Here is a 23,538-nt window from a genome sequence, read left to right as displayed (position 1 = left end):
GGGAACTCGGGAGGGACAGAAATACTTTCAACTAGTTGGCGTATCCCGCAGCCAGCTCTTCATTAAAAGTTAGCACATGCTAACTGTCGGCCGTCAGTGAGTAGCTAATTGCTTGGCTAGCTACTATACAGAGGTTAGTTGCACTATTGTATTTGCATACTTTAATAACCTGTAATGTGTTTTTCAATGTAACATTTAAATGCGAATACGTGTGGCTGAGAGAAATCTAACGTAAGCTAGCTAACTTTAGCTTTAGCTTAACCATTTTTGATGCGCTAACGGTCGTCACTGAGCTGTTGTTAGCTTTGTAGCTCATGAATGTTTACTGGTTTGTTGTTGGCCTAAAGATAGCTTGAACTTGTCGTGGTTGTGAGTAAAATGTGGGATTTGTTGACAGTGATATAAACCGTAAATGTGGACATTGGTGGGCTAGTGACGCTAGTTATGTAGACTTTGTGATGAACAACTAACTGTCCCTTGTTTCGATTGCCGATATTTGTGCAAAAAATTGTATTTTGATTGCGTTTAAATGATGAATTAGCCACTGTGGTCTTCGGGACATGTAGCTCACATTACCTCTAATTTATGCAGCTAAATACTTGAAACTGCTTTGCTGTGTTGAGCCTTCTGGGGTTGTTGATTGTTGCTTTCTATATCGTCACAATGTTAAAATTATCGCCTAAGTCATTTTTTGTCAAAATTGTTTTTTTTTTGCCCAAGTCATCTACTCATGACGCCGTCCACCTATGGTAAAAATCGCCTACATCCTCAGTTGATCAAATCATGTGATTTTACCCCTTTAAGATAATGGCCTATGTCAAGTGTGTGATTTAAGCGAATTTAGTATGCCTAAGTCAAAATAAAATGTGACTTAGGCAATTTTTTGAACATGCCTTTGTGACTTAAGCAAGATATGGTAACACTTTACTCTCAGGTGTCTACATAAGAGTGACATGAGTGTGTCATAAACATGATATGGGATGTGTCATGAACATTAATGACACTTTGAAGTAACATTAATGCTCATGATACACGTCATGTTTCTGACAGGCTTGTGTGACTCTTATGTAGACACCTTCAAAATAAGTCATTTATTTCTCTTAAGTTACGTAATTTACACACAGTGTTATTACTATGCCAATAACCATCCTTTGTTACATCCTTTTTGAGTGAAATGACCAATAAATGTCATATGTTACACTTTTTGTTAACACTTTTGTGTTTCCTGCAAAACTTGAAAAAATGAGTTAGGCGATTATTTTAACAGGGTGACGATATTTAGCATCTCACAATAACATCAAGCAGAGATTTACAACATGATATGATTCTGGCTATTAATGCAGTTCATTCCTGTTTATTGGTCTGATTTGTGAAAGCCCTATAATTTAGCTGCTCTCTTCTAAAATTCCTTTTAAAGCTTAACCTTGCTGTTAGTAACATAATACATACACTTCGTCCACAGGTACTAAAAGACTTGACACATTCATTTGTAGAAATGTCTTCTTTGTACCCTTATGACTGTACTTCAGAGCTTGCTGGATAAATGTTTTCATCAAGTGAGATCCACATCTCTTTCCTTAGGGTTTGCAGCTATTAGAGGCCTGAAATTAGCTTCAGTAGAATATGATGTTTGATCCTGGACTAGTATCCCCACAACACACATACACACATGTGAGGTAATAATTATAGCATTTTCTGAACAATATGCAACCAGTATCATGCAAATTGTAAAAGCAATTATAGTCTTAAATAAATCAAGACATTGCTGAAAGATAATTGGCATCTCTGCTTTCTTGTTGTCACGAACTTTGCCAGCAATATAATGTCTGGCAAGGCAGACGTGTAAGTGATGTGTGCATACAAGCTGCTGACACACAAAATATTATTGTATAAGTATCAACAGTTTATTGTCTTTTATGCAACAGGAGAGCAACACTTACTTTGAACAAGTTTAGACTAGGTTATGGAAACATTATTTAGCTTGGTGTTATGATTTTCTAATTATTTGACAAGGGTAAACAACAGTGTGAGGTGTGGCGCTGCCATTGGTGTTTGCTGATATTGTTGCAGTGACTACGGCCTAATAAAAATCAAACAGGTTCAAGCCAGAAGACCACAGACACACCTCGAAATTAATAGATTCACTCCCACATTTGCTATGTGGAATGAGGCTCAGTACTTGCAACAGTTCATGGCATTTCACTCACTGTCAGTAATGAAGAAAAGTGTGGACAGTGGAAACAGATGTTGCAGCTTCCCTGACAAAGTATGTCCTTTGCATGCAGTATGCATACAGTTGAAGCATGCAGAATGCAAACAGTTGGAGCTGTAACAACATTGAGCTCAACTAGGATTTTCTTGCTCCAATATCTGTCACAGTCTGCTTTCAGTGAGCTGTCATCAGGCTTCAATTTCAATTTCAATGCTCTCACAGCAGCTCGGTCAATGTGACGTATCTTCCACTGTGCAGAGGACTGTGGGTCAAAAGATCCAGAAAAGCGAGCTTTCTTGCATACTGTACATGCATGCAATAGGTCAACCTGGTATTTTTGGCATACTTTAAATAGTATGGTAATTACAGGTATTGGAACGATCCCAGAGTTAATAGTGTACAGTTATGAAGCTGTGCTGAGCTGTGCTTGGATTTGCATAGCCAGTGGATTTCCCCATAGACTTCTATCTACTCCCCTCCCATCATACTCTCTCCTCCCCTTTCTGTTTTTATCCTCCCTCGCTGTCTTTTACTCTCTCTACATTGTTTTGCAGCACACTCTAAATATGCTGTATTCTGTAGGTGTACACTTCAGAAGCCCGCTGCTTCTTTAGGAGAGTGGAAGCTTATTATTTTTCCAGCTCAGTTTTTTCTACTCTGTCTACATTTTAGGTCATCCGGACTTTGATCACAATGGGGGTGAAGGACCGCCCTCAGTGTTACTTTGATGTGGAGCTCAACCGGGAGCCAGGTAAGAGAATTTAAAATCACTTCACAGGTATGAGAATAAGTTAAACATGTAAACAGCCTCAGCTCATGTTCATAGCTGATTACTTTGAACTGACATAAATAAAGATTTTTAAACTCTATTTTGTTTTTTTAGCCTTGGAGCTTTTGATTGATATTTACTTGGTTGTACAAAATGAAAGTGGAACACTGAGTGGTGTACTGGCTCGGTAGACTGGTTTAGTGTTAGTAACCTCACTGGAATGTTTGTATTGAAGTGAAGGTGTAAGAAGGAGCCATTAGCATGTGTACTTTTCATGCAGGAACTATGGGCAAATGATATGAATGGAAAGACCAGTTTAGTGGCCTTGAGCTAAATATACTTAATTGAGTCATATTTGAAAATGGAGGCACAAAACAATCCCTCATCAGGCTCCCAGCTATGGAAAAGTTTCTATAAGGTCTGAACTTCACTGCAGGAGTCTTCTTATCGTTGGCTACTTAAAAGTGTGCAGTCTTGTAACATTTTTGCTACAAGTAACTCTTAATTGAATCATTGGCCTATTCATTCTCTTTCCCTCATTGTTTATTGTAACACCAATTTTTTTATTGACCTCATATCTATAAACATTGATAGTTTTTGTGACTGAAAGTGAGATGAGCTAATATTTTTCTCTTTTTCTGTGTGTTTTATAGTTGGGCGCATAGTCTTTCAACTTTTTTCGGATATTTGTCCCAAGACAAGCAAAAACTTTCTCTGTTTGTGCACTGGTGAGTAATGTTCAGTCAAGGACATGTTTTTGCAACATTTACTGCACTGTATAACCAAATATTTGTGTTTGGAAGAAGAAGAAGAAGAAGAGAGAAACCTGTTTGAAGGCATTAAACTGTTTTTTGTTTTCTTTTCTTTTTTTCATGTCTCAGAAGTAAAACTGAGAAATGGAAACCAAAGCATTATGGTGCTTAATTTAATTCCTACAAAAATGTGTGTTGTGTTGTTTTTCTCCCATAAATACAGAGACATTGGGGATTTACTAGTCATTTACAGTCATTTTCTTGATTTTTGTGCGTTCCTTGTCTCATTTTACTTTCTTTTTAATCTTTACTATCTCTGCCATACATTAATTATGTTGAATAGATGAGTTATTAAGAATATAAGATATGAATTGAAAATAAGAGCCACAGTATCATGCAATACACCCCTTGTTAGTCATTTGATATCTTGAGGACAGGGGCTCTGGTCATAGTGTAAAACGTCCAGTGACAGATGGAGTCACTGGATGCATAGAGGGCTCCTGGTCTGTCTCACCAGATATTTCACAGAGCAGAACACAGTGTACTGTAGTAGTGGCGGTCTGCCTAGAGATAGCCATTAATCTGCAAACAGACTGCAGATCGATCCTCCCTCTCATTTTTCACCCCACCTGGCCGACGGGAATGTGATGCTGGCAAGGGCAGACATGGTAGACGGCTGGTTACTGCTCCTTTTCCTGGACACACAGACACAACAAAACACAGTGATATACACAATTCAGCCGGGCAGTTTGCTGTGGCTTTCTCAAAGTCTCTAATGTGTCCTTTTAGGAGGGGATCAGCTCACATCATAGGAAACCAAACCCTTGGAACAATGCAGAAGCCAGTGAAGCAAAATACTAGAAGATTAGCAACCTAAGCTGCCCATTTGAACAGCCAGCCCTCTGTCTTCTGAAATGCATCTAATGAAATCTCTGCATTCACGGCTTCTTTCACTCTTGGGGGAAAGGGAAATCCAGGGGGGTAATAGCTTTGGGCCAATATTCTGCTCCCTGTTGGTATCACTCCAGTGGAGATTTCTTAATGAATTCAGCAGTTCTGTGTTACCAACAGGATGTCTGAACAAAGGCATCCAGTTTATTGGACACTTTCCTCCCAAGAGTAGTTTAATTCCCTTGTTTAGATTGAGCCCATGTGGCAATGATCAGGACTACTTTTTCTGAACATCTCAAGGCATCTGGTACATGCAGAAACACTTCATATAGTCGCAGGTCTGTTGACTGTATGAGAGCTCAATTAACATCCATGTAATTGCAGGTGAAAGGGGAATTGGCAAAGTCACAGGGAAAAAGCTTTGCTATAAAGGCTCCACATTTCACAGAGTTGTAAAGAACTTTATGGTCCAAGGCGGCGACTTCACCGAAGGTAATGATGTCTAACATATAACCTAATTTACTTTGAAAGTGTGTGTTTGATCAAATTGTCTGAATTAAGTCGAACTGCTTTTTTCACTTTTGTAAAACCAGCTGTTTGCTGCCAGAGCTGCTGTAAAAATGCTGCTGCATCTGATTCTGTTTGTTTCCAAGGCACAATGAGTTGGATTTTCGTATCTCAAATTAGCTGCGACATTGACTTATGACCAACCTTCCCACAAATTCTTGTGCAAGTCTGTAGATCCATTTGAAAGTTATTAACCCTTTTGCTATAGTCCACTCCCACTGCCACGCCTCCTTGACCTTTATGCCAAATTGCAACCTCTCAGAGAAAACTGTGGCCATTAGTGAATGGGAAGTTTTTGTGGACTGACTCATACATAAATAATCCCTCTCAATCATCACTTATGAACCACTAGAAGTGTGTGGCAGTGTCTCTATTTGCAGAGACCCTGCCCTCCCTCTGCATTTTGTCCTTTCTTAGTTGTGTAGCCTCTCGTCATTGGCTTTACTACGTTTACAAACGTGACCAGGTTCCATCTCATAAGCACACATCCAAGACTCAGTGTAGATAAAATATAAAATACAGTGAAGCAAAACACCAAGTGGACAGAGCTGGTTCCTCAACAAGAATGAAGCTTGGATTTGCTTTCCCTGCTGGAGAGCGCTTCTGTTGTTGTTGAGCCAGGTAGGAGGGGCCAGCCTCAAATGTTGTTTACAAACTGCGACAGACAAATCCTACTCATTGTGCCTTTAAAAGCAGAATCAAATGCTCACTTAGAGACAAATTATTTTTTCAATTATGGTGATGCTTTGCGTGGTTTCCCAGCTAACAATTAATTGTATATACAAGAAAGTTGATATAGATTGACACTATCAATCTCATTAAAATGCCAATACGTTTATACCAGGAATCCAGGAGAAAACTGTCTCCTGAATGTAGCAGCCAGTTAAAAACGGTGTCCTAGGAACACAGAATCACGTTTTAATGTCCAAAATGCTAATGAGACGGCACTTCTTCTGCAATTTTCTGTAATTGGCCTAATTATTTCCTTTTTTTTAATCTCTGCAGGAAATGGAAGAGGAGGAGAGTCCATATATGGCGGCTACTTTGAAGGTAATGGGAAGATCAAATTTTCCAATAAACAGTCCACATTGTTTATGTCTCATAATTGTTTATCAAATACAACTTAGCTACTTTTGCATGAGCATAATGTTGCATGTGCCTATTGTGATAATAATGGATTTCTTGTGAATTTTCCTTTTTATATGACTCTGTTGACCTTCACTTTTCCATTGTATAGTGCTGTCTTCTATTTAGTAACAGTAGTGGGCTTTATCAAATCAGCATGGAGAGTAGGTATTCTCTTTACTGAAAGCTACAATCTTCTTGCCTAAAATTTTCAACATATTCTTTTATTTATAGAGTGGTCTTTTGCAAAATGAGAAGGTAAGAGATGTACACAGCTCAGTAACACCATGTCAACATTGTCCCCACCACCTTCCTCTGTCAGTCAAAACAGTGCAAATGTTTGCAATGGCGCAGGTGCAAATCTGTCCTGAAGGGATGTTAGAGGGTTTATATTCACACAGACACCCTGTTAAACCCGCTGCCCCCGCAGCCTTAGCGTATAAAGTTACTTTATATGTTACATGTGTGGTATTTATAGCTACATGACTGCCCTGACATGTAGTCAGATACAGGCTGTGCTAAATAGGCAGACCCACTGTGGAAATGCTGTATGTAGCCTCGCAGCATGGATATAGTATATAGATAAAATATATGTTTAGGCATTGGGAAGCATTTTAGTTTTTGTCTTCTCCAAATTTAAATAATAAATCAAATAGAGTTATGATTTGATAGTTATGACTGTTATCTTCAGTGCTTTTATATTTTATATATAGTAGAATATTTTTTTTAAATATTTAATCTCATATTTAAAGGATAATTCTAGTGGATTTTCCTATTTAAGTATAATACATATCCTTTACTCGTCATCACTGAAGACCACTTTTCCACTCTATTCTATATGCTTGGTTTACATTAATTTAGTGTGCTATAAAAATTATCTTCAGGAGACTTGAAACTTGCTTCAGATATGATTCATCATATTGAGCATCCAGTCACATTTTTGTGGTCCAGTTTATATGATAGACACTTGAGTGCGTAGTTTTGTTTTTACAACCGTTACATTTTCTTTTCTTTCTATTTTTGAAGTTATACATTTTTCTGCACATATTCACACAAACATTCAAGCATAGCCCTCACCATCTCTGGACACCCAAAAAGTAAAGAAATTACAGACACAAATAAATAAATAAACAAATAAATTAGTAACAGTTCCAACTAAAGCCCAATATGGGATTTTTATGGCCGATACTGATTTAAGAAGGGGAAAATTCATCAATTACCGATATGGTGGCCGATGCTGTACATTTTTTGAGCTGGAATGAAAACAGACCCTTTTTTATGTAGATTGTGCACTGATTTCTCACCACTCTGCAAATGTACCCAGGTCTACTTTCTCAAACATCACACTTTATTAAATAATATTTAACACTATTATACATTATGCAAACAATGTATTGCACAGTCAGCCATTTATATACATGATGACTGTGAAAATAAAGAATCAAAAGAAATACAAATAAATAGCTAAGTAAACATTATTACTGTTCAGTTTCAGTCAATTGCTGACTATTAAAAAAAGAAAAAGAATTATGGCTAACACCATTTCTAAATCACGCCAAGCAGCATTTTCTGTATTATATATTGTGGGAAAAAAAAGTTTCCATAACAGCACATATTGGACAGTATATACACTGATACCGATAGGCCAATATCGGCCGATAACATCTGTGAACTGACATATCTGTTGGGCTCTACTTACAACAACAACAAGAGGCTGTGAATGGATAATCTGTCTCAAGCAGGTTTCAGGTTTAAGCAATTTGCCTCCCATAGCATGTTAAAATGACTGGAAACCAATCTAGTATTCTTTGGAACAAGGTCGTAGTGATGCAATATATATACGTGACTTATATTTAAAAGGTTAAATCATACAAAACCAGTTTAGAGACTAGAAGTAAGAAACAAAAAACATTTAAAATTCTGTGCCTTTATGGAAGGACTGGTTGGTGAGACAATGCTTAGGTTTGATGGTTTAAAATCTGTTCTTCCCTGAATATTTCCGTTCTGTATCAGGAAACACGCTCTCAGACTTCGATCCGTCTTTCTCTGCTCCCCACAGATGAGAACTTCATTCTCAAACACGACAGAGCCTTCCTGTTGTCGATGGCCAATCGTGGGAAGGACACCAACGGCTCACAGTTTTTCATGTGAGTAACATGATGTAAATCAAATCACTCAGCATTTTTTAATACCATTTAACTAACAGGTCACTGACATTATTTATTTGCTTTCTGTCCTTGTTGAAACCCCCTCTCTGTGTGCAGTTAGTTTTTCAAAGTGCAGAGAAGCATGGATTCATTCTTTTTTATCTACATGTGTTACATTTTTTTCTCTTGCCGTTTTTGTGTAAAATTTACAGAAACTCTAGCATCCTGCTCTTCCAAGGTAATGTGTCTCCAAGGCTGTGTTCTCTCTCCTGACTGTATTTATCATTAACTAGTTTGTATTTGCAATTATTCTGCAGACCACAGTGTTTATTTTGGATATGTTTTGAATAGTGTTCACAAGTGGCTTGAGGTTATTTGGCTTACTTTATCACTAAAAACCGGTTCTCACCATAAGTTAGAAATCAATGAAAACAATATGGAGGAAACATATACAGACTCTGTCTTTGTTTGATCAAGACATGGTTGTATAATTGTCCACACTCCAGGGTTTTTACTGCCTGTTCATCACTGTTCAAGTGTTCTTTAAATTTATTTTCAATCAAATATCATAAAACAAATGGTGCTCTGATTAATTCTGTACTTTTTTTGAGATTTTTTTCTGTGGTACAGTAGCACCTTCACTTTGTTAAAGTTACTTGATTATTCTCATTCTTTTCCTCCTTTTTCTCCTTTTCTCATGACCACCACTGCCATCGATTGACCTTCCCTGGCTTCTTTGCTGGATTTTCCACAAACAGCACAACAAAGACAGCACCTCATCTGGATGGGTAAGTTCTAATGTTATTTCTTGCAGAAAGCTTTAAAATGGTCTTTGCAGTTAATTAAGTCATCCTTCATTTTCTAGCATGTCGCTGAATTTTTTTCGGAATTCTTCAGGGCTGTACAGAAAAAAAGTTATTTTTATTTTTATTATTACATTCAACCTTCTATTGAAGTTATTGAATTAAGCTACAAAGGCCTGCCATAGGTAATGTTATTGCCCTCAAAAATAGTTATTCTTTGAACAAATTCCTCAATTTGAATGAAGTGATTAATCATGGCCCTAAATTCTTTGTGCCCTTGAAAACAAGTTTTTTTAATATCATTAAATATTTAGGACTATATATGAATCAATCAAAGTAAAAAAAAAACATTCAAGGACACCTTCTAAAAAAAGGGGAAAACAACTTTTCAGGGCCTTTTGAAAAACTGAAATCACAAAATAGTCAAGCTGCTGTATAGTTGTAACAAGCATCAATGTTTTGTCTCTGTTCAGAGTCCACGTCGTCTTCGGTTTGGTCATCTCCGGCTTTGAAGTGATAAAGAAGGTCGAGGGGCTGAAGACTGATTCAGCCAGCAGACCCTACGCTGATGTCAGAGTGATAGACTGTGGACAGCTTTTCACCAAGTCTGCTAATGATGGTAAGTCCAGCAACTGATCCAAGTTATATTTTAATTGTTGTCAACAAGCCAAAATCAGACTTCCCTATCCTGTGTTTGGCATTCAGCCCCAAGCTCGTTTGTTCCTACTGAAGATATAAAACTTAATAAATGAGTCACAAATACATCATTATTTCTATTTTATTCTTTAAATCAGCTGGGCACTGCAAACACTACTTAAACAGGAGGACATGGGGACAATTTACAGCTGCTAATTAAAACAGTGTTTCTCATTTATGTGTTTTTAATCATTTCTGTAAAACAATAGAGCTCAGAGGAATAAGCTACATCTGATACTTAAGCAACACTTGTTAGTACAATTAATGCATTGTTGGTTTTGGTCTTTTCATGGGATTTTGTGACGGGAAAAATAATACCAAATTTGGCCATTTTCATTTTTACTGCTCAGTCCAGTAATTCTAGCTTTAATATATTGCCACCCAGCCAGTGTAGTAAGAGTATGTTGAGGCATATCACAACTTTAGTTTGTTCTTAATGCAAAAGCTTTAATAGATGTTATCCAGTATTTTTCAGTGATGCATACCTCAGCTTTTTTATTCTCTTTTGTTTCGGTCTCCTGTGGGGAATAACGTGTTTTGCTCATAGTTGTAACTGGGTCATATTTTGTGCTCATTCTGTAAGAGGTTGGCATTTTGATGCCAGCATTTTTTCCTCCACTGGCATTAGTTACGGGGCGTGTAACCTGATCTTCTGTTTAATGAGGATCAGTGAGGTGATCTCTGTGAAGTTCAGTTGGCATCTGCCCGCCTGACACTGCCAGGCGTGCTTTCATCGCCCCCCAACATACCGAGAAGATTTAAAACAAAGCCTTAGTTGTTGTGGTGTTACACCATGCTGAAAATTACTCCTGGCATTTGAACTCTCCTTCTTTTAGTTACTGAGAAGCATATTTTGGAATAAAATGACAGCCACATTGTTTCTCGTTTCAGTACTTGAAGGCAAGAGAAAAAGAACCTCCCATTCTGCTGACTCGTCCCTCAATTCCCACGACTCGTCCTCTCAGTTCTCCTCTTCAGCGGGATCTGAAAGCGAATCAGAAGAAAAGCACAAACAACGCAAGCACAAGAGACATGCAAAGAGTAAACGGTCTAAAAAGAAAAGGAGGGAATCAAAGAAGGAGAAGAGCAGTGATGTTCTGTCCTCCAAGCAAAGGTAGTTTATTCTCTTTACATACTTAAGAAATGACTGATCAGTGTATCCAAGTATAAGTAGAAGCACTGACATGATCCACTGTCAGCTTTATGAGCTGAGAGGTTGCTTGGTTTTTTGCATAACAAAATCTTGTTTTGCATGCTGTTGTGTTGTTGACAATATGACAGTCCTGTGGAAAAGGAGATGCTGGAGGGAGACAATGAAGTGGAGGGAGAGAAAGAGCAGAGTGGGAGGAGAGAGAAGCCTGTAGTCCGACCAGAGGAAATCCCACCAGTGCCGGAGAACCGCTTCCTGCTGCGACGGGACATGCCATCTCAGGAAGATAAAACAGAGATGTCAGTTTATTTGGAATATATTTCAGCTTACACACTGACCAGTATACACCTCTGTAATAACTGTAGGTGTTTGCTTTGAAATTTGATCTCTACAGAGTTGAGAAAGAGGAAACGTCTCTTTCAACTGACCAGAAACCAGCAGTCTCCAAGTCTGGACGGAAGATCAAAGGCAGAGGAACAATGGTATGAGAACATCACCTCAGATCAGAGATTAGTCTTCTGTTGTATTTGTTTTGGTAGTAATCTGCATGTAATTTTACCTGATCCATTATTCCAAGGGCCAACTTGTATACACTACTAGTGTCAAGGGCTTGCAAGTAGATATTACTTCCTTGAAGCCATAAAGGGTTTCATGCTCTTCATGCATTTAATCAACTTCAGAAACAAACTATTTTTGTATGCTAGTTCTACATTTCTGCCATCTTAACTTTTTTGCCAGGCATATGCATTCTGAAATAATCGCACCATTCAGTTAAAGCAAAGAATCTTTAAGCACAGCTTCTGCGACCTCTATTAAGAGTTTTAATATATTCTTGATAATCAGGGTTCCTAGGAGTGCTGTAAATCCTTAAAAAGACATGAATTTTAATGTGGTGTTCTAAAAAGTGCTTGGATTTTGAATAAGTGCTTGAAACTGCAGTGCAGTTTTTATACAAAGTACAGTACCCCTCAAAAGTTGGGATACGCCTTCTCATTATTTTCAACAATTTTAGATTAATACTGAAGACATCACTATGAACTATGAAAGAACACATGGAATCATGTAGTAACCTAAAAGGGGTTAGACAAACCTGAATATTTTGTATATTCTCGATTGTTTGAAGTAGCCACTTTTTGTTTTGGTGACAGCTTTGCATACTTCTGTTATACTCTCAGTCAGCTTCATGAGCTGGTCACCTGGAATGGTTTTCAGTTAACAGGTTTGAGTCGTCAAGAGTAAATTTGTGTTTGAAGACCATCAAAGCAAGAGGTGGCTACTTTGAAAAATCTGAAATATAAAACACATTCTGGTTTGTTTAACACTCTTTTGTTTTCTACGTAATTCCATATGTGTTTCATCATAATTTGTATGTCTATAATATTAATTTACAATATAGAAATATAATAAAAATAAAGAAAAACCATTGACTGAGAAGGTAGTCCGAACTTTTCACTGCTACCGACTTAGCAGGCTCTCAAAGGCAATCATAAATGTAGTTGTTTGTGATCTGAAATATTTCTTGTTTACTCTTATACACCAAAATGTTATTTTTCTGCAGAGATATCACACCCCCACGAGATCTAAATCACGCTCAGCATCTGTGGAAGAACGTGGAAGCAGTGAAACTCCGCCACACTGGAAAGAAGAGATGAAGAGAACCAAAGTTTATCAGCCGCCCAGCATCGAGAGGTGGACCAAAGGAGACAAGTAGGACTCAATATTTGACTTACTACTTAGAAAGTCAGTTTGTTCTTCATATTTCTTCATGCAACCTTTGACTTAACAGATTGAATGACCATTCCTCAAGCAGATGGGACGACAGGAGTGACTCTGCATGGTCCCGGTCTCCAGAACACTCCTCAGACCGCAGCACGGAGAGGTCCAGCCCGCAACGGCAACAGAAGAAAGAGAAGAAGAAAGCCAAACATAAGAAGAAGTCAAAAAAACGGAAACATGGCAAGAAGAAGAGCTCCAAGAACAAACCTCCTGAGCCTTTGCTGTCAGAAGGTGAAAGGTCAGTGTCTTCAGAAAGAAAGTCCAGAAGATCCCGATCTCCATCCCGCTCGTCTTCAAACCAGCATAATTCGTCAACACGGAGAAGACGGCGGTCCTCGAGGTCTTTCAGGGACTCGCGGTCCTACTCTCGATCCTACACATCCAGTCAGTCCAGATCTAGAGGGAGGTCCAGGTCTTATTCAAGATCCAGAAGCCTTTCTAGATCTAGAAGCCGGTCTTTGTCTAGATCCAGATCTCAATCCTATTCTCGATCCCGGTCTAGATCCAAGTCGAGATCTAGATCCAGGTACAGATCTAGGTCTTTGTCTCCATCCAGAAGGAGGAGTTCGTCCAGATCCCCAAGAAAGAGGAAAGCCAGCAAGCCCAAAGTGGACAACATGATGCCGGAGAAGCTTTCAGAGAGCAAAGTCACACCTGTCCCCAGACTGCCGAGTGTCCCGGCTCCTGAAAATGTCCCAGTGATCCCGATGAGCGACAGTCCGCCACCCTCACGCTGGAAACCTGATCAGAAGCCCTGGAAGCCGTCTTACATCCATATTCAGGAGATTAAAGCTAAAGTAGCTTCCAACTACACTATTGGACAAACGGTAGCTAGTGTTGCAGAAAAAGCTCAGACTTCCATCACACCCAAGTGTCTGCCAGGTGACTCTGAAAGCCACAAACCTGCAGGGCGCTCCAACAGCAGGTCCTCCAGGAGCAAGTCCTACAGCCGCTCGTACAGTCGCTCAAGGAGTAGAAGTTACAGTAGGTCCAGGTCCAGGTCCAGGTCCCCTCATCAGTATAACAGCAGGTCTTCCTCCTACAGCAGATCAGGCTCTGAAAACTCCCAGAAAGCATGTAGCATCAAGAAGAATTCACTTGACAAGGAGTGGAAGGAGTATTACAGCTCTCTGAGGAGGATAAAAAATTTAGATAAGTTAATTTCAGTCGCCAGTAGTCAGGATGCTCAGTTAGGATCGGAAAAGGGGGCGGGCTGTGAGCAAAGTCCTGATATCGCCGTCTCGAAGAGAAGTGGCTCTTTGGAGAAAATAAAAGAGAAAGTCAGCTCACGGGATCAAGAGACGAAGCATCACAGCTCAATGCCGGCGGAGAGCTTTAATAGCAAGTCTGAATGGGACAGTGACAGTGACAGAGTGAGCCAAAGCAACAGCGCTACCCTGTCGAAAAAGCAGAAACAAGCAGTTCAGGCCAGCGAGGTTCCCGACAAGAAGTTGTCTGCTCTCACTGGATGGAATTCAGAAAGTGATTCTGAAAATGTAACCACCAGGACACTAGCCATATCCGAGAAAGAGGAAGGGGAGGCGAGTTCAGAATCAGAATTTGACACTTCTGTGGCGACCAAGGCAAACAAGATAGATGCTCCTGTCGCTGCTGTTGCTGCTGTTGCTGTTGCTTCTGCTCAGTCAGAGGGAAGCGCCGAGGAGGCCGCAGAGCCGGAGAAGCACAAGAGCAAGAAGAAGGCCAAACGTAAGCATAAACGCAAGAAAAGGAGCGAGAACAAAAGTGGTTCCCATCACGGTAAGGACAAAGGGAAGAGATCGAAGAGGAAACACCAGAAGCTCAAAGAGACTTTTCACTGGCAGCCTCCTTTGGAGTTCGGAGAGGAGGAAGAAGAGGATGAATCAAAACGAGAGAAACATAGTCCTGGTAGAGTTGTAAAAAAAAGACCCGGTGTTGCTAGTGAGAATGAAAAATTAACCTCTTTAAACAAGAATCCAACAAGAGAAAAACAGAGGGAGCAACACAGAGCTAAAGAATGTATCAACAAAAACCCAAAACACACTGAACCTGATGTTCAGTCATCCAACGGTGCTAAGTCATCCAGTGTCAAAGAGCAGGAGACATTAGATGATATGGACATTTGTACACCAGAGCATGATGCTGAAATCGTAGAACCTGCACTTATACAGGATTCACACAACAGCGCCCCCGAATTAACCCTTAAATCTACCTCAAAGTCTTCAGATGTGGCGAGTAAAGATAGTGCTTTACCTCACAGCAAAGAACAGCCTTCCTTAACCTCCACAACAACAGCTGCTGGACTGCAAGATGAAACAACCACTGGCAGACCTGCCGGCACAGCAATTAATTTCAAATGGAAGCCTTTGAAAGGAATGTCGGCTCTAAAGAACCTGAATGTGCCGCCCGTCACCACAAAAAACGTTCAACTTCAAGAGAGCCAGACCCCGAACACGCAGGGAGTAAGAATGGAGATAAAAAGCAAAAGCCGGGTCCGACCGGGGTCGCTGTTCGATGAGGTTCGTAAGACTGCGCGGCTCAACCAGAGGCCTAGGAACCAGGAGAGCTCCAGCGAGGAGAGATCCCCGTCTGTGGGGAACACACGGGGAACGTCACGCACAGAGAAGAAGTCTAGATCCGTTTCCAGTCCCCGGTCCCGCTCCAGAGGCTGGTCCCACTCCTACAGCAGGTCCAGGACTAGATCCCGCAGCTCCAGCTACTCCTCAAGGTAAGACTAAAAACCCTTTGATTAAATGAAGAGTCCGAGGACACAGACAGTAAATCTTCTTGGACAAGATTGTTGTGAAGTGATAAACTTGATGGATGTGAAGCATTTAGTCTAGAAGCTTAAATCTGCGTGTGTAGTACAGACCTTTTGTTCTAGCTCGGGTGAAATGTGATTTATAACACAATGTAATTATTTTAGGAGTCGCAGCAGGAGTCGGAGGAGACGGGGAAGAGGACGGTCGCGCTCTCGTAGCAGCACATATCGAAGTTACAGGAGTCACAGGTACACACGGAAACACTGATTTTAATAATCTGATGGAGCAGCTAATGGGTCCCAGAGGGGAATCGTTTTCAGAAACCACATCATTCGTTTTCCTGCTGCATGGTACTCTCCTTAACTCGGTTTGGTTTTCCATTAAGAACAACATTAACAAGTTGTTGATAGTACCAATGTCACAGTTTCAATTCTAAATAGAAAATCGATCGAATTACAGGATTGCCCATTTATTACATTTTAAATCAATTTAAACTCCGTAGGGGCTTAGTGTGGTACATTCCAAAAAGAATTATGGCATTTATACACATGGTACCATGCAGCATCTTTTTAAAGAAGAATTTTAAAATGTGAATGAGAGTTGTCGGGGCATTAAACAAATGACCTTTTGATAGTTGTGAATTCAGACTTTGTAGTCTAAAAAGGGAAAACCCTTAGTGCGGAAAAAAAGTTTAAATTGAAAACTTTCAATATCAAACCCTAAAACCTTAAAGTCCAATACAACAATAGATTGTTCACAGTGGAAAACGAAACAGAGAAAAGGACCTGCTACCAAAAGTGAGTCAAGTCGAACAGCCACATCATGCAGCGGAAACCCAGCTAGAGAAGAAACATTAAAAAACCTCTCTGTCATGTTAAAAAAAATTTTAACTGGATAAATGACCCTCTGAAGATGTTCCATTGTATTTTTCCATCCTTAATGTAAGAATGATCTCAAACGTGTCTGTCTTTTCTTTTCTTCCTTTCAGTCGGACGTACAGTAGAAGTCATTCCAGAAGTCGCTCATATAATCGCCGTCGGAGATCCAGGTTTGTGAGGCACTTATTAGACTAACAAACACTCAGAGATGTTTAATTGTTCATGTGAGGGTTCACTGTGTCCCCTTAAGTGCAGATGTAAACATAATCAAGTATACACTGCAGTATACTCAGGTTTAAACACTATGACCTCATTATAACTTTGTCACAACTGAATAAGAGAGTCGGTGTGGATTGGTTCAGTATTAATTGAGAGTTTGAAAGGATTTCTATAAACCTGCAAGTTTTAATAATCTGTAAAATGAAGTTTTTAGTAATCAAGATTATGTGACAGCATGGAAAAATAAAACAAGTAGATGAATATTGAGTTATTCTACCAACTTTTTTGATCATTTATCAAGCAAAGTGAAGACTTGCTGCTTTTTTCTTTGCCTTTTGTGGTCATAAAATGATCTTTCTGATGGTTTGTAGGACCATTAAAAGAGGTCACCTTGGGCTTTAGAAAAATGTGCTGGGCATTGTTTTCCATTTCTGATATTTATAGACCGAAGGATGAATCTGTTTACCAAGAAAATATTCAGCAGATTAATGAATAATTAAAATAATCATTAGTTGCAGTCTAGAAGAGATCAATCCTGTCTTAAGTCATTAATTATACTATCTGCAATTGCATGAAGCAGGAATAACCAATCAGTCTTTTTCACTGTGCATGCAGACAACATCTAAATAACTGTGCAGTGCATTTATATTAAAATCAAAAAGGTATTTTCCCTGTATAACTGAACAAATCTGTGTGATTTCAACACTATTCTGGAGTATCCCTAAAATAATATCTCTGTATGTAAATGCAGGTCAGAGACCTACGACAGCTATTCCAGTCGGAGTCGGAGTGCGAGCAGGAGACGAGGGCGCAGACGAAGCGACAGCTACAGGAGCTCTGACCGCCGGTCCCGGTAAGACACTCCGCCCCCTGGTGAACCCGGGTAGACATCCGCAAGATAGCAGGTCCCAGATCAGCCTCTTAAAGGGATAGGTTGGATTTTTTGGGTGGGGTTGTAAGGCAAGGCAAGTTTATTTGTATAGCACAATTCAACACAAGGTAATTCAAAGTGCTTTACATACACATTAAAACAGCAAGACACAGTTGAAAACGGTAAAAACAGTCAATTAAAACAGGGAAATAGAAATAAAGATAAAAATAAGATAAAATAAGATACAGCAGGATAAGAAAAGAGATAAAATAATAAAAAGCACAAGTCAAACATTGTGTAGTTAAAAAGTAAGGGCAGTAGAGTAGAGCAGATAAGTGTTAAAGTTAAGAGTACGCTGCAGTAAACAATAGTGTTTTTAATCCTGATTTAAAGGAGCTGACCGTTTGGGCAGACCTCAGATCTTATCCATAGTCAGTGTATTACTACAGTAGATGGCGGTTGAGCAAGGAAACTGAGCAATGTAACACTGTAGATGGAGGCAGCGACAGAACATATTTTAGCCACCTAAAAAGTCAGCATTATTTAGAATATTTGTATGTATATTAAGTTCCTCATACAACCCCACTTTTCTTTTCCTTCCAGTGGCTGAGTGTTAGATTGTGGTTTAACACCAAAACACACTAAGCAATTAGCGTAGTGTATGAATCTAATTCATGCCTGAAAAGTCAAATATTTCATCATAATTTCTGTGTATTTTCAGGTCCTACCGCTCCTCCAGCCGCAGTTCTTCCAGGCGTAGAAGTCACAGTCGCAGCAGTCGGTACAGTTGAGCCTCGGGCAGGTTGTTTAATGTGAGTGTGCAAACACGGAACAACACCACAAAGTCTGGACACTTTGCACGCAAAACTGCAACTACTGTTTTTACCACAGATCAGCAACTAAAGCTCCAAGAGGAAGGGTTGGATTCCATGTTACTGGTTTAATCCTGTCCTGTTTGAGGAAATGAATGTTAAAGAGTATAAACTAGTAAACCACTTTACAAGCTCACATGTGGCAGATCTATTTTTTTAATGACTGCCACAGCCTGAAGGTATAATAATCAGTCTGTGTGATAAATTATGAGAAATAAGCTGTATATATTTTATATTGTATATTCCTTTTCTACTTGTTTTCTTTTTTTTTTTACACTGAAATGTACAATTATAATACTGTAAATGTATAATACTCTCAGTTCTGACATGTTTCAGGAGTTAGTGGGTTTAGGTTTTGCCTTAAATTCAGTTACTTGCTCTCTTATAAAAAAAAAAAAATTTTTTTCAATGAAAAAAAGCAACTTTTGTGGCAGTTTCAAGCTGTAATTTGTCTTTGTTCCATTCGTTAATCACTGTAACATGAATGTTAACAGCTGTACTCAAAGTATAGTATGCCTATACTAAATGTTTACATTTAATAAATACCCACAGCATCTTCAGCCTCCGTCTTTTCTCACAGTAGATCATTGTGCAGAGATGTACCTCTGCAATGGCGCCATCTCCCTGTCGATTCAGAACTGCAGCTTGTGTGCACCTGTGAGATCAATAGTGTGAGCTCCACAATAATGTCTTCATCCTGGCTGACTTCAGTGCATTTAGTATATTTATTTATACACGCACTGACCAAATACTGATTGTTGTTCTCTTATCAAAGAATCCACTTTTTCTATGACATGTCAAACAATTAGAAGAATCAAATTACTGCACACTCACTTCATTGGAATAAAAAAAAGGGGGGAGAAGACTCCATTAAATTATTAATCGCACTCAGAGCTAATTGAAAATTTGGTTCCCTCTTTGCTAATATTTGCGTACACTTAAAACTGCTGGTGTGAGAGCTCTCATCTCTCCTAGAAGCTTTTGTGAGCTGCATGCTAGAAACCGTCAGACACAGATTCTATTGAATAGCTACAGTAAATGTCCATTTTTATATCTGCAAGCACAGGAGTGCAGGTGGTGCTGTTCTGTATGGGTGGCTCTCATACAAATCATACAAGCATGCAGTTTTATAGCAGTTCTGCACACATGGGTAAAATAGATTTGATGCTGACAAAAAGGCAATTTAAAGCATTTTAAATTACTTTGCATACACTGTTTTAAAATATATATATTTCACAAGTTATTTGGCGACTTTTGCAAGATGCTCAAGTTTGTATTTAACAGGAGAGCCTAAAGCAGTAATAGACGACATATCTGATAGATCAATAGATGATAAATTGGTTTATGGAAGAAAATATATTTTGGTTTCTGATTAAATTAATATTTTATCTTACTTTTGTCTTTCTTTTGTAAAAAAAAATTGGGTAAAAAATAAACAATCTGACAAGAGAATATCACTTTTTGATTAAAAAAAAGGGATAATTCTTGCAGGTGCTGGAATTCCTATAATCTTGAATTTCAATGTGGTGTTTTCAATGTTTGAAAAGTGCTTGGGTTTTGAATAAAGGGCTTGAAGTCCTCTAATAAAGGATGCCATGTCTACTTATAAACAGGTGATACAATAAAAGCATGAAACTTGTTTGTTTTTTTGTCACCCTTCTGTAGAATGCTATTATGAAACACAATTTTGGTTATTTATAGCACAATAATATCTAATATAATGTGAATATGTTAAATAATCAGTCTACTGCATGGAATGTATGTAAAAATGAAATTTACCACAGCTGTAAGGTGCTGGAAAAGCTTGAAAGTGCTTGAAATTGATTTTGAAAAGGGTTTAGGAATCCTGCATGAAGGTTTTTTAGCTTGTTATAATGGACACAGGCTTTTTCTTTATTTTTAATCTATGTTCGTGTCAGTATATATGTGTGTCTGAATATATGAATGTGAAACTTTGTGTAAATATCGCTATTTGTAATGTTTTTCATTTGCAAACAGACAAACTCATTACAATTCATGTCCACACCATGGTCATAAACTGGGACTCGTAAACAGAAGTCAGAAAGGTTGTCAAACATGCCTTACCTTTTAATCACGGATACAGAATTGGATTCATGTTCCCTTTACACAATGTGTCCCCTGTTTAACAAGCAGGTGTTTCATGTGGCTCAAAATATGATTTTCAGGCTCCTTTCAGAAAGCTTTATTTGAGTTCAATGCCTGAGGTTTCATGAGGAAAAATCATTAGCCTGCTGTCACTTTTTGGGAAATAGATGGTTTTCTTTTCACAGAATTTTTCCTCTTCAATTTTTCCTTGTCTGAAATGTTTAACCGCACAAGATATGAAATATTGAACACTTTTTTTGCTGTGAGGGCAATCCAAACTACATGAGTACCTTGTTTACACATCCACATACCATAGGCATTGCTTAGACTAGAAAACATCTTAATACGAAATGTGTTTTAGGCTTTTTGTCAGTCTCCTCTGTGTCCACATTGATGCTGTGGGCTCAGCTGAGTCGTGGACATGAAATGATTAATGGGACCTGCTTCGGGTTGCGATCAATTTTTTTCCCACCTTGTTATGAGCGTATTGACTTCTGCTCCATACAGTCTGCTCAGGAGTGAGCAATGGCAGTGGGGTCCAGGGATCCTTCAGGGGTGTTCAAGACAAGGCTGAATTACTAACTGGCCAACTATTCACACCGGGGCCCCAGACCCCTCCGGAGGCAGCAAGGCTCCACGTTTTGTGACAGAAATTATAAGCCAATGATTTAGATAATTGATTGTTTAGGTCATTTGTAATATTTATCGTGGTTTATAGTGGTAAAAATGAATATCTTTGTATTTTGGACTGTTGATCAGATAAAAAAAACAAAACTGAAAATATAGAAAAGTGTGTAAAAAAATGTGATATATAAATATAATAATATGAATAAATATTAATTAAGTATTTTATGTTTTACTCTTAAAAATAATAATATAATAATAATAATACACAATTTAAATAACTTGTATATTTTTAAGGTTTTGGTCATTTGTTTATTAAAACTGTATGCACCACTAAATCACAATATGAAATGAAATTATAGGGGCCTTTTGTGACACCTGCATTAATGTGGAGGCCCAAGTGAATGTATAGCTGTAACGCCATTATTATTCAAGTTTATATTATGCTTAAATGGTAAGGTGAGGATTACAAAACAGACGTTTTATCACAATATTAGATTCCCTGGACAACAATACAATATTTGCTGATATCACAAAATCTGCCACGATATGATTCAATTCAGGGGCCTGTGATCGATAAGAGACAATATCATATTCCCATTTATTTATTTATCAGATACATTTGCATCAAGCAACTAAAGTATTATTTGACAATTTCATTACTGAGCTCTTCCAGACATATAAATGAGAATCTATATTCTTTTTAATAAAAAAAAACTATGAAGTGGGATTTTCAAAATAAAGGCGTATAATATATGCATTGATATTTTCAGTTTGCATCTGTGATATTGGATTCTTGATAACTGAATTCAGTCTAGATTGACGTATTGTTACATCTCTACCAATGTTTTTAAGGGAGTGTGAGACATTAAATTATAATTTGCCATTTGCTGTCTTTAGTGGTTAGAAATAAACTGTATGCAGATACAACAACATCCCGTTCAGACAATGATTGTGAAATGTATTAATGTTGATTGTCCTGATATAAGGCACAACACAGTGTTTTTATATTTTGTAAATTAAGTTAGAGTGACTTGTGCAACATGGGAAATGAATGAACTTTCTGACCTCTGCATCTGTCTGCCTGGCGTGTGACGTCACGCGGTTGCAGGAGCGCACGGTGAGAGGAAGCGCACCCTGGTTTTGCGCCATATGGCTGCTGCGTGTCCTTCCCAGTCCCCCCTGCTCACGCCAAGACAAAAAAATCCAAGTCCAGTACAAAGAAATGCGCCTGTCTCGCAACTCCACGTTAAACAGTACCGTGTCCCTTTAAAAACGTCTGACAAAAAGCCCATATGATCCCCGAGCTCCAATCACCAATTCCTTCTGCAAAAGCAGCCTCTGCATTTTTGTCTGTCTGAATGCTACAGCAGCACGGGGGGAAAAAAGATTGAGGATAAGGCAAAAACTGAAGAAATGTGACAATTCAACGGTCATTTTCATGGCGAGGAGAAAACTGGTGCGAAAGGAGTTATTCTGGGACTCCTTTGAGCCTCGAAACGCTGGATCAAAATGGTAGGCTACAGAGGAGAGCGCAGCATTTTTGTTTATTTTTTGTGTCCCTCTTTGATCTCTTGCAAATTTGAGCTACTTAGCAGGCCGATCAAACTTACCACACTTGTGTCTCGTTGTGTGTTCGTACCACCGGCTGTCGCACCGTGTATTTCGTGCTTTGTATCCTGAAGTTTGTAACTTGCCGACACGGCACAAGTTGGAAATTGAAGCTGCTGAAAGAATGCAATGGCTACAATAGCTACATTGATGCAGAGAAGGAGTTAAATTCTTTCATATCAGGGCGCTCCTGCTAAAGGGCTCAGGTCGTGACTGGTGCAAATGTGGACAGGATGAGTGAAACTCCTTTTCTCCAACACACAGTGCAGGACAAGTTTGCTAGTCTTTATGCATAAATTAGAGATTCTCCTCAGTGATAGAGGAGTAGATGTCACTCTTTATTTCTCAATAACTTCACTTTTTTGCAGGTGACACTCAAGGCAGTGCTTGAAGAATATCAAATTTGGACAAAGTGTCGAATAATGCAATTAAATGCACATTGAATCACAATGTTTATGGCAAATCTGCACTGTTTTATTAGCTAATGTTGCATTTTATGGTGTGTTTTTTTTTCTGCTGCAGTTTCTTTTGATTCACTTTTACAAGCTAATATTCCTCTGTGACCATCATTAACTAGCATGTTCAACCAGACTCCATGATGTTTTGAGTCTGTTTACATTATACAAAGATAATTGTGCACAGACAGACTGATATGGGAATAGAGGCAGATAGTGAGGCAGACAGTCCGCTCTGTCTCCAGGGTCATATTAGGATGCCTCATTAGGAAA

General features: G+C 38.8%; 2 protein-coding genes across 7 annotated transcripts in view; both read left to right on the top strand.

Moving 5' to 3' along the window:
• Positions 1 to 3: 3 nt before the first annotated feature.
• Positions 4 to 19,029, top strand: nktr (natural killer cell triggering receptor). 4 transcript variants are annotated; one of them, XM_059326544.1, is made up of 17 exons: positions 4 to 133; positions 2,885 to 2,963; positions 3,635 to 3,709; positions 5,009 to 5,116; positions 6,197 to 6,241; positions 8,376 to 8,463; positions 9,222 to 9,251; positions 9,740 to 9,885; positions 10,854 to 11,076; positions 11,244 to 11,411; positions 11,507 to 11,594; positions 12,671 to 12,819; positions 12,899 to 15,595; positions 15,794 to 15,877; positions 16,618 to 16,677; positions 17,478 to 17,579; positions 18,319 to 19,029. In XM_059326544.1, exons 2-17 carry the CDS (start codon positions 2,906 to 2,908, stop codon positions 18,386 to 18,388), a joined length of 4,191 nt encoding a protein of 1,396 aa, XP_059182527.1. In that variant the 5' UTR covers positions 4 to 133; positions 2,885 to 2,905; the 3' UTR covers positions 18,389 to 19,029. The 4 variants fall into 4 exon arrangements, with proteins under 4 accessions (XP_059182527.1, XP_059182528.1, XP_059182526.1 ...); XM_059326545.1 differs by lacking the exon at positions 4 to 133 and having other exon boundaries at positions 2,741 to 2,963; positions 12,923 to 15,595; XM_059326543.1 differs by lacking the exon at positions 4 to 133 and having other exon boundaries at positions 2,741 to 2,963.
• A 3,496-nt stretch (positions 19,030 to 22,525) lies between these two features.
• The window catches only part of zbtb47b (zinc finger and BTB domain containing 47b), a 34,619-nt gene continuing 33,606 nt past the window's right edge, over positions 22,526 to 23,538 (top strand). For all 3 annotated transcript variants that reach the window (XR_009389883.1, XR_009389882.1, XM_059326643.1), the window contains exon 1: positions 22,526 to 22,714. Coding sequence is in view for 1 of the 3 variants with exons in the window: in XM_059326643.1 (XP_059182626.1) it covers positions 22,712 to 22,714 (3 nt within the window). In the remaining 2 variants the exon portion in view is untranslated. The remainder of the gene's footprint in view (positions 22,715 to 23,538) is intronic.

Source organism: Centropristis striata, chromosome 23 (genome assembly GCF_030273125.1).
Source record: "Centropristis striata isolate RG_2023a ecotype Rhode Island chromosome 23, C.striata_1.0, whole genome shotgun sequence".
In the NCBI taxonomy this organism is placed as follows: Eukaryota; Metazoa; Chordata; class Actinopteri; order Perciformes; family Serranidae; genus Centropristis; species Centropristis striata.
This window is presented reverse-complemented; position numbering and strand designations above follow the sequence as displayed.